General features: G+C 46.2%; 2 protein-coding genes across 2 annotated transcripts in view; both read left to right on the forward strand.

Annotated features, from left to right (window-relative positions):
* LOC134393184 (inverted formin-2-like) overlaps positions 1-1,658 on the forward strand; it is a 41,828-nt gene extending 40,170 nt beyond the window's left edge. The window contains exons 4-5 of the mRNA XM_063118162.1: positions 375-534; positions 1,621-1,658. Coding sequence (XP_062974232.1) covers positions 375-534; positions 1,621-1,658 — 198 coding nt within the window. The remainder of the gene's footprint in view (positions 1-374; positions 535-1,620) is intronic.
* The window catches only part of LOC134393467 (inverted formin-2-like), a 510,183-nt gene that overhangs the window by 487,849 nt on the left and 8,930 nt on the right, over positions 1-13,404 (forward strand). The window contains exons 2-7 of the mRNA XM_063118494.1: positions 1,620-1,654; positions 2,600-2,741; positions 5,481-5,622; positions 7,437-8,267; positions 10,343-10,488; positions 11,355-11,416. Of these exons, the coding sequence (XP_062974564.1) occupies positions 2,700-2,741; positions 5,481-5,622; positions 7,437-8,267; positions 10,343-10,488; positions 11,355-11,416 (1,223 nt within the window). The 5' untranslated portion in view covers positions 1,620-1,654; positions 2,600-2,699. The remainder of the gene's footprint in view (positions 1-1,619; positions 1,655-2,599; positions 2,742-5,480; positions 5,623-7,436; positions 8,268-10,342; positions 10,489-11,354; positions 11,417-13,404) is intronic.

Consider the following 13,404-nt stretch of genomic DNA (forward strand, 5'->3'; position numbering starts at 1 on the left):
ATCAAAGTCCGTGGATTTCCGAACTTGCAATGCGATTCTCAGACACCCCCACCCCCACCCCCCATGTGTACATTTCGGAAATGCACATGGAATTTTTTGGAAAATGCATACAAATATGCTTTAATCAACAGGAGAAGAATGCGTGCATTTTCAAGATATGCACGTAAATAGACTCAGATTTTCATGCGAAAAGAAAACAACAGATTCGCAATCTGATAACAGACTCAAGCCAGGATGAGCTTCAGGATGGAATTTGGAGAACTTTGGTCGGGTTTTGCTGGTTCGCACATGCCTACAACCTGGTACTCTGTGCTGGTATATAGCATCTTTCTGTTTGATTTGGCATGTCTGTGATTTGCCTTTCTGTGTCGCAGAGTGTGAAAAACCAACAGTACCGGTTCAGTGTCATCATGAATGAGCTCTCGGCCACAGACAACGTGCCTTACATGATTACGCTGCTGAGTGCCATCAACGCGGTCATCCTGGGGATGGAAGAGCTAAGGGCCAGGACCCAGCTCCGGAATGAGTTCATCGGTAAGGATGGTTGCCTGCTCAGATATTCCGTGGCTCGAATTCAGTTACGAATCTGTGTCAGACAGAGGGGTGCATCCAATTGTACTCCTACTTTGAGTACTCCCATTGAAATCATAGAATCATAGAATCATAGAATAGCAGAGTTGGAAGGGGCCTACAAGGCCATCGAGTCCAACCCCCTGCTCAATGCAGGAATCCACCCTAAAGCATCCCTGACACATGGTTGTCCAGCTGCCTCTTGAATGCCTCTAGTGTGGGAAAGCCCACAACCTCTCTAGGTAACTGATTCCACCGTCGCACTGTAACAGTCAGGAAGTTTTTCCTGATGTCCAGCCGGAATCTGGCTTCCTTTAACTTGAGCCCGTTATTCCATGTCCTGCACTCTGGGAGGATCAAGAAGAGATCCTGGCCCTCCTCTGTGTGACAACCTTTTAAGTATTTGACGACTGCTATCATGTCTCCCCTCAATCTTCTCTTCTCCAGGCTATGAATGGTGACTTTAGGTAGACTAACATTGGATACAACCCAAATCCAGCCAACCTACTCCACTGAACCACGTTGGCTCTCAGCTTTTAAATATATATATATATATATATATATATATATATATATATATATATTATTATATTTCTATCCCCCCTTTTTTTTCCTCTTGCAAGGAACCCAGGGCCTCCTCCACTCCGTTTTATCCTCACACCAACCCTGTGAGGCAGGTTAGGCTGAGAGTCAGTGACTTGCCTAAAATCATCCAGTGAGCTTCATGGCTGAGTGGGGACTAGGACCCAGACCTCCTGTGTCCCAGTCCAATGCTCTAACCACTGCACTCCATTGGCTCTTCTCACCGAAGTGAGAATCTCGCATAACAATTCATACATTAACATGTCAGGCATGATTCCATTTCTGTATATCAACTTGGGAATCACTAGTTGCACATCTGTCCCAGAGAAGGCTCCCCCTTTCACCTTTTCGGTAGCTCCTTCCATCATTTGCCGGAGAGGATATTTCATCGTATTAATGAATCATAAAATAGTTTATGTCCAGTAGACCGCATTGTCAACACTTTTTTCTTTCATTTGTTACTTTCAGGTCTCCAGTTGTTGGATCTTTTAACCAAGTTGCGGTGAGTGATTTATGTAATATAATTGAGATTTATTTTACGGTAGTAGAATACAACATAAAATGTTGGGCTATCCATCTCCTTATCGGTACAACTCTTTGGGACAACCATTAGGTCTGTGGTTATTTCGTTCTGGCTCCACCCAATTTGCATGACATAGTTCTGCATCAAGTGCAGCCATGGTAAGGGAAAGGTATGTGGAATAAATGTGGAATAGGGTTCATCTACACCAAACAGGATATTCCACTATGAAAGCAGTATGGAAGCGGCATATAAAAGGCAGGAGCCACACTACTGCTTTATAGCAGTATTGAAGTCCACTGACAACTGTTGGGGCCCATTGACACATGCCTTATACCGCTTTCATACCACTTTCATAGTGCAATATCCTGCTTGGTGTAGATGTGCCCATAGATCGGAATAGGAATAGATGGGTTGTGCTCACATTTAGGGTCTAATTCAGGAGTGGGCAACTTAAGGCCCTACAGATACTTTGGCCTACAATTCCCATCATCTATCACCATCAGTTGATGGGAGTTGTAGGCATATTTAAGCTTAATGCTCTTATAACCAGTAACTAACCCTTAGGAGAGGCCTTCCATCCTTTTAGAACGGGGCGGGGGGGGAACTGCACAAACACTGGAAAACCACCAAATGATTGATACAGTAGATGGGGGGGGGGGAAGAGAGTTGGGCCAGGAGAAGGGTGTGTGGCCATCGGGGCTGAGGTTCCCACTGCTGATTTAAAGATGTGCATTCTTATCAGCCCAATATCTGCATAAACAGCGAACTGGGAATAGCTACAAATTTGGGACATCTGCTTCTACTTGACTGTAAAGTGAAATGAATTATTATTATTATTATTATTATTATTATTATTATTATTATTATTATTATTATTTCTAATTGACAATCGTGCTAATATCTACCCTTGTGGACTCTGTACAGGGACATAGAGGATGAAGACCTGTGTATCCAGTGTGAGACGTTCGAGGAGGCCAAGTCTGAGGATGATGAGGAATTGTTGAAGATATGTGATGGGATTGACATGAGCAATCATCAAGAGGTTTTCTCTTGCCTGTTCAACAAAGTGAGCAGAACCTTCTCTTTCGTGCTGCTGTTGATATTTGTGTGTTTGTGATTGAAAACATTTCTCCCACGTTCCAAACAACACAAGCTAAGAACGCTTACTCATGGGGAACCCCCTATAAATATCAGATATCAAGAAGTAAGCAATAAATGAATGCAAGCTGCACAACCAAATGAAGCAACCTGATTAAGAAGCAAAGGCTGCCTTTGGACAGCACAATAGTCAATAGTGGGTTAATGGTCAACTCCACGGTTGATTATTGAGGGGCTACTCCCCACACAACGTGATTATAATCAACCATGGTGTGGATTAAGGCCAGTGTCTAGTTGACTATTAGTCGACAGTGTGTTTGATTGACACATCCTCCTCCCTCTCTTCCCCACTCAGTCGTCCTGCTGGTATCCCATCAGCCATTGTGAGTTCTGCCAGCTGGACTAGGGTGGCAGCCGCCACTTTGGTCGCTCTTACCAGGGGATTCTGTAGTCGACACAATAACCAAAGGGTGTTCAAATAATCAACTCCGCTCAGCACTGGGTATTTGCGTTGGTTATTTTGGCCGAATAACCAACCGTGGTTGTCATGACCACTCCTGAGGAGTCTTCTTCTAAGGAGGAACTTGACTTACCTGCAGGTTGTGGACTCTCTTTCCCCTGAGGATATCCCAGAGGCAGTTTTGCAGGAAGAGAAGGGGCGTGCAGCTGAAGAGGATGCAGGTCCCTCAGGAGAGCCCCGTGAAGGCCATCCTCCTCCACCTCCTCCAGTCTCCGACAGTGCAGATTCTGAGCCAGAAGCTAGTTATCCATCCATCCCTCGGGAAAGATGGCAATTGAGGAGCAGAGAGCAAGTCCGGCCTGTGAGGAAAAGTCCTCACCTGCAGGCCAGAAACTCAGCTTTGTGAACGCCACCCCTATATAGCTGGCTGAGACAGAAGGTTCATTATTAATGAGCCACTGGAGAGGGTTGGGTCCGGGCTAAGGTCCTGTATAAAAGGCAGCACAAGGAATCACACAGCACAGGCAACAACCATTGTGACTGTTGCTGGTTCCGGTGATTACTTTGCATTTCCTGCCTTCTTGACTTTGAGTTAGATTTCTTGTGAATTAGACCTCGGACCGAACTTCGGACTTTGCTTCATCATCTCCATGGCTTGGAATCTGTGAATTGGCCTGAGAGTCTGCTTATCTCCACTCATTATTCCTAACGACTTGGGAGCGTCGTGGCCAGATTCCCAGGCAAAGAAGCTGATAAGACTCTGTAGCTGAAGCAGGACAGTGGTGTGAAAAACCCAACAGATAACACAATAACCAACCGTTGGCTCTTTAACCCACCACTGGTTATCGTATCATCCAAACCCAGTCAAAGATTCATCAAAACAGAAATGGCTGCAACTGATAGGTTAAAAAGGACATAGCCAAAGCCAGCACCGATGGACTGCCAATGTCAGAGGCTTTCCTAAAAGGCCATGTCGTAACCAGGTGTCCAAAGACGCTCAGGACTGGAGCTAGGTTGGCCTCTCTGGGAAGTTGTTGAATAAAGTTGATGCCACTACAGACAAGGCCCTGCTCTTTCTAGTGATTAGCGATACAGGCATTGACAGATGACGTTTAATTAAAACCCAGTATTTCAAGCAGGGGTGTTGAACCTCGGCTCCGATGTCCAGCTCTGGCCCTTGAAGCTTCCTCAGATAGCCACACACCCCTTTCCCCTGGCCCTACCTTGTTTCCCCCAACCACCAGTCATTGGTGGTTTCCCATTTTTTGCACAGTTTTTTCTCTATTCTGAAATGGCTCCCCTAAGGCCTAGTTACTGGAAGCAAGAGCTTTAAGCTAAACTAGGCTCATTGTTTTGGTATTTGAGATATGTTGGTGCCACCGCTTTTGCCTCTGGCCCTTCCCAGCTTTGGAATGTCTCAAAAGCTTCTCTGAAATGTGGCGCTTGTGCTGAAAGAGGTTCAACACCCGTGGATTAAAGAGTTCTCTCTTGTTCCAAAGCATCATGATCCAAACTACAAACACAGATACGTCCATTCCAATGTACATGAATGATGCCCCCATGTGGCAGCTGCTTGAACTCCCACTTTGGCACAGCCTCGAAAGCAGGAAGTGTTGGAAGGTGTAGGTGCCCTCACCCCACACCGACAATGGGACCACATTGATAACAGGAAGACCGCTTCTTCTGTTTCTGCACTCAGTCATCTCATATGATTGGGCAGTTTGGAGACCTGTATGATGTGAGGTGTGTGTGGGCTGGAAAATGTGTACTATAGGACAATCTTATCCAATTCCCCAAATAAAAACTATGTGGCTAAAAAATACTACTAGATACATCCCCCAAAAAATGGAATCCAGTCTGAAATGGAGGGTGCTTTGGGGGGATAATAATCTGCATCGAAATCTACATTGCTTCAGTCCGACCCGTGGCATTGCATCAGCCGTGAATAAAATGCTGTTGTGTTTTGCTCCCAGTTACACTGCATCATGGGCCCTGTATGTGGGTGCAAGGTGGCTTTTTATCCTGAGAGTTTCACTCAACTGAACCTTCCATGTGCACAAGTGCACAGATAAACGTTGTGACTGCTTCCACCATTAGGAAATTGGATTGGCCCTTACATCCACTATCAGCGTAGATTCACCTTGCAACTTGGGGCTTATAATAGCATAGGTGCGATGCTGGGATTGGTGTCAATGTCCTATAAAAATGGTAATAATTTGCTTTGTAAATGGCCTCTTTATCTTTCAGGTGAGCAGCTTCCCCGTCTCTGTCCAACTGCTGTCCATTCTTCAGAGCCTCTTACATCTCGAACCATCCCACCGCTCCAGTCAATTGCTGTGGGAATCCTTAGAGATCTTAGTAAACAGAGCCATCTTGCTTGCCAATGACAGTAAGTTTTATTTATTTGATTGAGTTAATTAAAATATGCTTGGCCACCTTTCAGGGCAGGAACCCTCCCAAGGCGGTGTACAACAATAAAACTCGCATAATTAAAAAATGGTGCAGTAATGAAAACTGCAAAAACAGCAGCAAATGTTCTAAAAAAAAACCAAGGACAACAACAGCCAACAACATAAGGCAAAACCTACCACACATGATTGCAGCTTCAGCCCAGTCCGATAACCCAGTGTGTTCTAGGCACACTGTATTCTGTGATATGGTGCACTTGTGTACTCTGAGATGCAGGACATGCCGAAATACTGATTCAGTGTTGTATTTAATCCTTGAGGGAATCTACACGTCGTACTGAAGGCGCCTGCGTGCGCCTCCAGTCCGCCCTCAAAACGATGGTGTAGACGGAGAAAGAAGAGACGGAGGAAGAGGAGGAGGAGGCTGGGGAACCGGCTGTGTCCTTGCCGCCACCGCCGCCTCCCCGCCGGCCTCCTGCTGCCGGGGTAAGAGCCACCCAGGTCGGAGAGCTCGGCTTCTGCCGAGCTCTCCGACCTGGGTGGCTCTTACCCCGGCAGCCCGCCTCCTCCTCCGCCTCTTCCTCCGTCTCTTCTTTCTCCGTCTACACCATCGTTTTGAGGGCGGACTGGAGGCGCACGCAGGCGCCTTCAGTACGACGTGTAGATTCCCTCCTAGACCTGAATGCATTTGTGAGAATGCTGTTTCTGGCAGGCCTGTGTTTAGAAGGCTATTCAACAGAGGAGAAAACATACAGGAAAATGCCACCTCATGATTGGTGATGTTTCCTGGTATGCCATGATACGCCACCCTGAGATCCTAATGATATAGGGCAGGATACAAAAGTTTAAAATTTATTTATTTATTTATTTATTACATTTTTATACCGCCCAACAGCCGAAGCTCTCTGGGCGGTTCACAAAAATTAAAACCACGAAGAGCATAAAAACAACCAACAAATTTAAAACACAAATACAAAATACAATATAAAAAGCACAACCAGAGTAAAACCACACAGCAAAAATGTATATAGGTTAAAATACGAGATTAAAACAGCAAAGTTTAAATTTAAGTTAAATTCGGTGTTAAAATACTGAGAAAACAAAAAGGTCTTCAGCTGGCGATGGAAAGAAAACAATGTAGGTGCCAAGCGAACCTCTCTGGGGATAAACTTCCCCTTGTTCAGCTAAGTGTTTTTACTTGATGGGAGTAAAGAATCTTTCCCCTCCCTGAGCCTGAAGCCGTGTGGGAATCTCCTTCGAAGAAAACTGCCCAGGGAAATAATGAGGTTATATGTTGGCCCCTCCCCACACTTGTGGGGCAGCCCGTGGGAAAATGAGTGGACAGATCCCTCCCTCAGCGGGCTGTTGGTGTGTACCATGTTAGGGGCCATGCCAAGGAGTGCTTGAGGGAATGCCTTCACTCAGACAGAGCGGGCACAATGTGTCCAACTCTGACAGCTGTGTAAGTTTGCTTGAAGACTTCGATGTATCAAACGAAGGGCTGTTCCAGCCTGTGCAAATATGAGTCCAGTAGTTAGCAGCATTAGTAAAGCTGCAGATTGAGACCTGTGTATCGCTTCCTACAGAATGTGTGCAACTGATGAGACACTTGGACTCTCCCAAAGTGGCCTCCAAAGGCTACCCCAGAGTTCGATCCGCCGGCCCGTTGGACTGGTCTTCCGTCCAGCACTACTGTGCTTGTAAAGAAAGAGGCTTCCAATTGGCTTTCAGTATGTTCTGAACCTCCTCTTCTTTCTCCTCCGCCCCCGCTACGCTTCGCTCTATTATTTTGCAGTACAAGGCAACAGCGTGGAAGACGTCATGGAGAGGCTGCTGTCCATCAAGAAATGCCCAAAGAAAAGACGTTCAAACTCCAGAGAAGCGGCCAACCAGGTGAATGAAGGCACTCCAACCAATGACGCTTTGGAGGAACTTCCCAATGCCAACCAGAGTTCGCCTCCTGTGGCCCCGTCTTCTGCCAGCTCACATGTTTCCAAGCCAGCAAACGTGGCTGAGAATGTTACGCTGTCCCAGCTACCACCTTGCTCGGCGTTGCCAGGGCAAAACTCAACTGTTCCTCCACCGCCACCTCCTCTCCCTGGAGCATATCTGCCACCGCCGCCGCCACCTCTCCCTTGTCTGATGCCACCTCAGGCTCCCCAACTGCTTGGCATGGCAGGCATCCCTCCCCCTCCCCCGCTGCCGGGTGTGCCAGCCCCACCCCCACCTCCGCCCCTGCCTGGCATGGCAGGCATCCCTCCCCCTCCCCCGCTGCCAGGCATGCTGCCCCCACCTCCCCCTCTCCTAGGCATGACAGGCATCCCTCCTCCTCCCCCGCTGCCCGGCATGCCGCCCCCACCTCCACCTCTGCCTGGCATGACAGGCATCCCACCACCTCCTCCCCCTCTGCCTGGTATGGGGGGTGCGCCACCCCCTCCCCCACTGCCTGGCATGGCAGGAATTCCCCCTCCTCCCCCCCTCGGAGGCAACGTGGAGGAGGTCATGGTGGCCGCCCGGGTCGACTTTTCCCTTGGGCACGCCAGACCCTTCCACAAGAGGATGAAGACTCCAACGCTCAGGATGAAGAAACTGAACTGGCAGAAGCTCCCCTCCAATGTGGTGAGAGGTGGGTCATTCTCAAACCCTGGTCTGCTGTTCCTTTTGACTACATATTGCCATATTTTCTCCCAGATATGAGCCAACTTCATGTTATGATCTTCCTTGGCCATCCTATTCCATGTGTCCACTCCATCAGAAGTACAGTGGGAGGCCTTTCAGGGTGGGACCTTCTCAGTGATGGCACCAACGCCGTAGAATTCCCTTTAATTTTAATGTTGTTAGAAACGTAGTTGCCACTTGTCTGTGCTATTTAGGAATGTAAAAAGAACCAAAAAAAAACACCTAGAATAAGTCCAGTCCATTTTGTTATCTTAGGAATCATTTTGTTATCTCTGGCACATTGTCCACTTTGGTCTGAAACACAAATATTTTTTTAACATTAAACTTTCAAGTGTCTTAAAATAACTTAACACAGGGGTGAAACTTCTGCTCTTTGGAAAGCCGTTGAAGGTTTTTAAATGAAATGCCTTCTTAGGTATGCAGGTTAGGAAACTGCATGGCTATGATGGAATTTAGCATCAAAGATGGAATTTCAAAGTTCCTCTAGAATCCTAAGAAGTTAAGCTCTGGTTGGCTAGGTCCCAGCCTTGGACTTTGAGGTTCACAGTGCAAGCCACCGATTCTGTGGCATCAATGGGCTTCTCTCCAATTATTATTATTTATTATTTATTTATTTATTTATTTATTTATTTATTTATATAGCACCATCAATGTACATGGTGCTGTACAGAGTGCAGAATTGCCAGAAACAGAATTGCCTTGGGTTAGGGCCAAAACCCTGCATATTGCATGTACTGTACTTCGCATGCGGAAGATTAGGTCTCTGGCATTTCTCAAGTTAAAGAACCCTGGGTAGACTTCTGCCTGAAACCACTAAGAGGTGCTGTAGTACTCAACTAGATCAAGGGTAGGCAGAAGGTAGATCTCCAGATGTTTGGGACTTCAATTCCCATAAGGCCCTGCCAGCATGACCAGTAGTTGGGAATGTTGGGAATTGGAGTCTAAAACTTCTGGAGATCTACTTTCTATCTACCCCTAAGTGAGATGGAACACTGGCCAGGTTCAATATGAAGTAATTTCATGTGTTCATCCAACTTTTTTGTGAATCGCCCAGAGAGCTTTGGCTATTGGGCGGTATAGAAATGTAATAAATAAATAAATAAATAAATAAATAAAATAAACTTCCTTGAGTGACTGGCCGTGGTTTTAGCAGAATTTGTTTTTTATCAGAACGCTGTTTCTTTTTTAAAACAGTCATTCACTGATTCACTTCAGAGGCTGATTCAAAGGTTCCAAATCGGCCCTGATTTGACTCGGGGTACTTTGGGCCTGGGCTTACCTGCTTCAGATCCAGATCAGAAGCGAGATGCGAACACCCAAAGTGCAGGTTCCCGGGCACCCACTGAACAGCTCACCTGCCCCAAACCTGGAGCCACTGCCCTCAGTCTTTACCTGAGCTGTCCATCATCAATGAGAGCCACCATTTTTTAATAAAGACGGTGGCTGTGGTATTTCCTAGGTTTAACATCTCAAACTACAGCGGCCGTAAAAGGGCCATTTCCGGATGTATCAGGAATGTCCACTGGTGGGCGGGCAGGTGGGGGCAGTAGCTCACCAATGCCCAAAGTCAGGCCAAGGCAGCCCAAAGTGTATCAGGCAACCTTGGCCTAACCCGGTCCCAATCTAGTTTCCAGATCTAGATTCAGGCCAGCTCAGTTCAGATTCAGGGTTCGGATCTGAAGCGATACACAACCCTATTTATTTTAATATGGTGTTTTTATTCTTTTATCCTATCTGCTGTTCTCCTCTCCAAAATTCTGGATGTGGAGCGGAATACAAATATTGTAAATAAATAAACAAAAACAATGAAACCCCAGAGTTCTGTACCAACTTACCAACTAACAATATTATTGCGGGGTGCGGTTTTGTACTTTTCCACTCTGCTTCCTGCCCTGCCGACCAACAAATATCTATTCATTTTCCCATAGTACAAATGCTTGAGTAGGCATTATCATTTCAAGGGGGACCAGTTTAACATAAAGGTGTCAGAAGTAACCAGACGTCCTGCCTTGTGCTTTTCAGAGGGTCAATCGATGTGGGCTTCGGCGACGAGCGGCAGTGAGGAGACCATTGAGCCGGATTACACCAGCATAGAGCAGTTGTTTTGCTTCCCACAAACAAAGCCCAAGTCAAAAGGAGTGGCCCCCGTGAAGGCGGAACCGAAAGAGGTACGAGGATGCTTCATGCCTACTGACCCTCCTTCGTCTGGATGATAACAGTTCATCCAACGAAACCAATGAACTAGGCTTGTGGATAGCCACTTGCCTGTGGTGACCAAGACAAGTGGCTGTCCACAAGTCTTCGCACCTTGGATGATTCCTTTAGAGTTCTTACTGAAACCTGGAGCGGATTCACCACCCCACTGACACTGGAGTCACCAGCCTCCACTGGTCAAATGCATGAAGTGGGCCCTTCAGTTGTCAAAGGTATAACTCATGCATACAGAACCTGCCCCTCTCTGGTTTTGAGATTCCGCTTCATCTGATATGTGCTTACTGGAGCAGAATTCGAGTGGTCAAAATCCATGGTTCTGCCAGAGGTGTGTTTCTAAAATTTTACAAGATTTTTTTTTTTAAAAAAGTCTGTTTCTTTTCATTAAAAAAACACACGTTCGTTTATTTTTTCTGCAAAATTTCACAATTCCAAAGTATTTTAGATGGGGGAGTGGGGGTTACTTTCAAAGAATCTTGATTTTAAAAAAAAATCTCCTAGGGCAGCCTTCCTCAACCTGGGGCGCTCCAGATGTGTTGGACTACAACTCCCAGAATACCCCAGCTGGCTGGGGCATTCTGGGAAATGCAGTCCAACACATCTGGAGCGCCCCAGGTTGAGGAAGGCTGCCCTAGGGGGTTTTTAAATTTACAAAACCCAGAGCAGTTTTTTTAAAAAAGGATTCTTTCCATCAGAGCACAAACTGTGTCTGTTTTATTAGCTCAGTGTTGACGGTACATTCACAGTATAGGACTGCACGGTAGCCTTTGCACATTTTTTGGTAAGAGAGAGTAACCCAAAATATCTCATTTTTCCAAAACAGATCACATTTCTGGATTCCAAGAAGAGTCTCAATCTGAACATCTTTTTGAAGCAATTTAAGTGGTGAGATATCTTTGCATGATTTTAAAAGGAGATTAAGACCCAACCATTTACAAAAAAGTAACCCTAATCACAGCCGGCCCTACCATTAGAGAGAGAGGGATGCAACCACCTCCAGCAGCGGAGTATCATAAAGTGGTTACATATTTAATGTATTGTTGTTGTATTTTTACTGCCTTAGGTGCCAAAATAACTCGACTGGTCTTGGGTACTGTGCAGCTTAACTTGGGTGGGGAGGGTGAATGCTATTTGCAACTCAGACAGCAAAATGTCCTACGCTGGCTCTGATCCTAACTAAAGGTGCTATTCTGTGCCTAGTCTGTGCATTTCAGTTCTGAATTTCAGTAAGATTTAGAATACATCGGATTGTAGCACCTTGTTTTATGCGAACATTGCTGTGTATCCAAGACTTCATGTGACACACACAAGGAGCGCCTTTTGTAAGGATTGGGCCTGACATGTCTGCAGAAGCACTTCAAGAAGGCGTGGGTACAGGTTCAGAGTCAGATGAGGAAGGGATGGTGGAGCTACTAAGGTCGCAGGAGATACGGCAGGATAACAGTGGCAGAGAGGAGTCTGTCCAGGTGCCGGCTAATCAATTGGATCAAAGCCACCTGGAGACCTCTCCATCCATGAGAATGCCAGATCATACCATGGGAGAGGAGCTGGGAGTAACAGACTCAAAAATCAGCCATCGGGTGAGGAGGGAGGAGCAAGTTGGGGGTGTGAGATGTTCCACAAGGTTGGCCGCTCAAAAGAGTTCCCTAGGGTAGACCCTTCCTGAGGTTGCAACTGGAAAAACTACTCAGGTTTCGTACTATCGGCTGGCCTCAGTTTTCATTGCAGCTTCCTATCGTAGTGTATTCATCAAAGGTAGCTTCTTGTAGTCTAATTCGTATTATGCAAAGCTGACTAAAGAACTTAGCTCTGTGCTGCTGCTGGATGCACAATCTGACTGTCTGTAACCCAATCTGACTGTGGCTTGCATAATAAAAGCTATTTCTGGCCTTAGCTAGACCTAAGGTTTATCCCGGGATCGTCCCTGTTCATGTAAATGACACACAGGTTATCCCAAGAGCAGGCAGGGACGACCCCGGGACGATCTCGGGATAAACCTTAGGTCTAGCTAAGGCCGTTGTCTTTACTGTGTGGCTACAAAGACAACCGAAGGCTTGGCGCTTGACACCTATAATGATTTGACACTCAGTTAAATCATGAGAAGAGTTCTGGAACTTCCCTCTCTGTTGAAGCAGTTAAGAGAAGCTGTAGGCCAGCCAGCTTTCCCCCAACTTGGTGCCCTTTAGCAGTATAGGACTACAATTCCCACCAGACAGAGTAGCCAGTGCCCATGCTGGCTGGTAATTATGGGCATTGTAGTCCAAGATATCTGGAGGGCACCAGTTTGCCAGGAATCACTGAATCAGTGGTAGTGTATTCTTGCAGCATTTACTTGGGATTTTTTTCCTTCCTGGACAGGATAGTTGCATTTCATCATTACCGTATGCTCGATGTGGGTTGCAGTTATTCCTTGGTAGTGTTTGGGGGTTTTTGCTGCTCCCTAGAGAGCAACAAGTCTCACCTATTGTTTGTCCCTACCATCTGTTATTCTAAGGTAGACAGACTCGGAACATGGAGGTTCTATATAGCTGCCATGGCTGACAGTCATTATGTGAACCGCCCAGAGAGTTTATATGAACCACCCAGAGAGTTTTGGCTATGGGGCAGTATGCAAATGCAATAAATAAATAAATAAAGGATCTACCTTCCTTGAATGTGTCTAATCGTTTTTTAAACCCAGCTTAGCTAGTAACTACCAGCACATCTCATGGCAATGAATTCCATGACTATAGAGGTATTTTTTTAACTCCGAACCCACTGGCCCAATCAGTTTCATTCGGTGAGCTCAGAATTCTAATCAGAAGAAGGAGGGGGGGGGAAATCCCCTTTGTCTCCACACTCCCTATTCATAATTTTTATAAACCAATGGAACA

Source organism: Elgaria multicarinata, chromosome 2 (genome assembly GCF_023053635.1).
Source record: "Elgaria multicarinata webbii isolate HBS135686 ecotype San Diego chromosome 2, rElgMul1.1.pri, whole genome shotgun sequence".
NCBI classification, from domain to species: Eukaryota; Metazoa; Chordata; class Lepidosauria; order Squamata; family Anguidae; genus Elgaria; species Elgaria multicarinata.